Raw genomic sequence first — 2,163 nt, 5'->3', positions numbered from 1 at the left:
GAGGTACTACTTCCTTTCCGGTTAGCAACCGGTAAAGTAGGTTTTTGATAGTGCTAGTTATGCCTACTTGCAGATACCAACCCAGGGATTACCTAAGTTGTATTTACCACCCCAATGAATTAAACAGCAAATTTCTAAATTGTAAAGAATTTCAAGTTAGCGTTGTGCATGGTGGTTTTCAAAAAGATGTAAACGAACTCTTTTTTTGGGGCGTAGCATGGCATGTGCATTTCATATTGGGAATTCTTGCATAAACGTATATACTTTGTTAAGATTTCTCTACTGGGCTTTATGCTCACCCCTATGGGACTTTAGTGCAGGAAAAGATGTGGTGAACCCGCCAAACTAGGGCATGGGAGTATGTTTTGAGAGTATAAGGCTCTTTTGTTGTGATTAAAATTTTTGCAAGCCAAGGGCTATTCATGTGTGGGTCCGAAAGACCATTTTTGTGTAACCGGGCTTAAGTCTTGGAATATGTAAGCCTTCAAGGGCATTTTATTTATTTTGGGATTTGATGTTCTACATGCTATAGATTCATGTATTTCTATATCATTGAATGTATAATTCGCATGTGAGACTTCCGTACAAACCTTATTGATTAATGATGTAAAGGTTGGAGAATTGCTATTATTCTTTAATGGATGTTGGTTGATGTACCTAATTTGTGTTGGGTGATTTTAAGGCGTTACAACTTGGTATCAGAGTTATCGGGTTTGAATACTTGGGGCTCACGGGGAGTGGTTGTTATACCACGGTGGGTTCATTTCACATGATTAGGTGATGTTTCGGATTTTGTGATTATGTGATAACATGTTTATGTGACTATATGGGTATGAGATTGGACTTTTGGGATGTTATCTGCGCCTATTAAATTCCTTGAGGTCTCATTAGAAGGATATTTGATCAATACTCGTTCTATTAAGAATTCTTGGTTTTTCACGAGATGAATCTCATCACAAAAGAATAATCCGTATATGCTTACGTAACTAAGTGCTAATGTGAAGTGGAATTGAATTGTTTGTGTGGTAGAACATATATGGAATTGTTGTAGTCAAACTTGTGAGGCAAGTTGCGAGCACATTTGGAATTATGTGCTAAATTGTTTATCTTGTTCCTTAAGTAGGATGTTAGGAAGGGGTCAAACCCGTGGTGGTAGAGGTGGAAGGTGTGGTAGAGCTCGCAGGGGGGGTGCATAATATGGCCGAGCAAGTGGGGCAAGCAGAAATTCCAAGGGAAATGGGTCAAGCCACAATGGGGAACCCTAGCCTGAGAAATGGCAGGGGCCTTGAGGGTATCGATGAGTATACTGAGGGTAGAGAATCAAGCTAGAGAGAATGTCGTAGAGATGAGGGCGAGCTTTCTCACTAGGGAGTTTTTGCGGGCCAAGCCGGATGAGTTCCATGGTGGCCCCGAGCCTAAGAAAGCAGATAAGTGGCTCGAACAGACAGTGAAGACATTTGAGATGCTTCACATCGAAGGCAGTGAGCTTAGAGTGACTCTTGTGAGTTACTACCTCAAAGGGAATGCAGGCCAATGGTGGAAATACGCCAAGGGCCGAATAGAACCAACATGGGAAGCATTTGTGGTGGTTTTCCAAGACAAGTACCTACCTCCCACTGCTAGGGAGAGGTTGAGGCAAGAATTTCAGGACCTTAAGCAACTCAATATTTCCGTGGCCAAGTTTGAAGCAGCCTTCTCTAGTTTGTCCCGGTTTGCACCGGAGTTAGTGGCAATGGAAAAACGTCGTTGCATTGAGTTTGAGAAGAAACTAAGAACAAAAATCTTGTTCAAGGTTGCCGGGAACATGATCCGGAATTATGATCGACTTGTGGAAGCGATGGCACACGTAGAGATTACCGTAGAGGCCAAGGAGGAGAGAATTCGAGGGTCAAGGTCGAGGGGTCAAGGGTCACAAGGGGACTATAGGCCAAACAAAAAGAGAAAGAACACATTTTCATCCTAGTCCCAACCGCAACAGTCTAGATCCACCTTTCCCTTGCCTAGTGCAGGCCCGGGGAAGAGTGCGCAAAGTGGTTTTTCTTGTTTCAAGTGTGGCCCACTAGGTCACAAGGCCTTTGCATGTCCACAGAAGGGAGGAGGACAACAGATGTTGCCACCACCACCACCACCTAACCGATGTTAAAGTCAATCTCAAAGTAGGGG

At 43.3% G+C, this 2,163-nt stretch overlaps 1 protein-coding gene across 1 annotated transcript; it reads left to right on the top strand.

Moving 5' to 3' along the window:
- The first annotated feature begins 1,273 nt into the window (after nucleotides 1-1,273).
- LOC145814704 (uncharacterized) lies at nucleotides 1,274-1,963 on the top strand. The gene has a single exon (XM_082911710.1). It carries the CDS (start codon nucleotides 1,274-1,276, stop codon nucleotides 1,961-1,963), a length of 690 nt encoding a protein of 229 aa, XP_082767836.1.
- The last annotated feature ends 200 nt before the right edge of the window (nucleotides 1,964-2,163 follow it).

The sequence above is a fragment of the Camellia sinensis genome, unplaced genomic scaffold (assembly GCF_055761805.1).
Source record: "Camellia sinensis isolate YWXY unplaced genomic scaffold, ASM5576180v1 Unanchor12, whole genome shotgun sequence".
NCBI lineage: Eukaryota > Viridiplantae > Streptophyta > Magnoliopsida > Ericales > Theaceae > Camellia > Camellia sinensis.
Note: the sequence above shows the minus strand (reverse complement) of the source record. Positions and strands in the feature narration are given on the sequence as shown.

Coding starts and splice junctions, on each gene's coding strand:
- LOC145814704 (XM_082911710.1), top strand. CDS start 1,274: ATGGCAGGGGCCTTGAGGGTATCGATGAGTATACTGAGGGTAGAGAAT.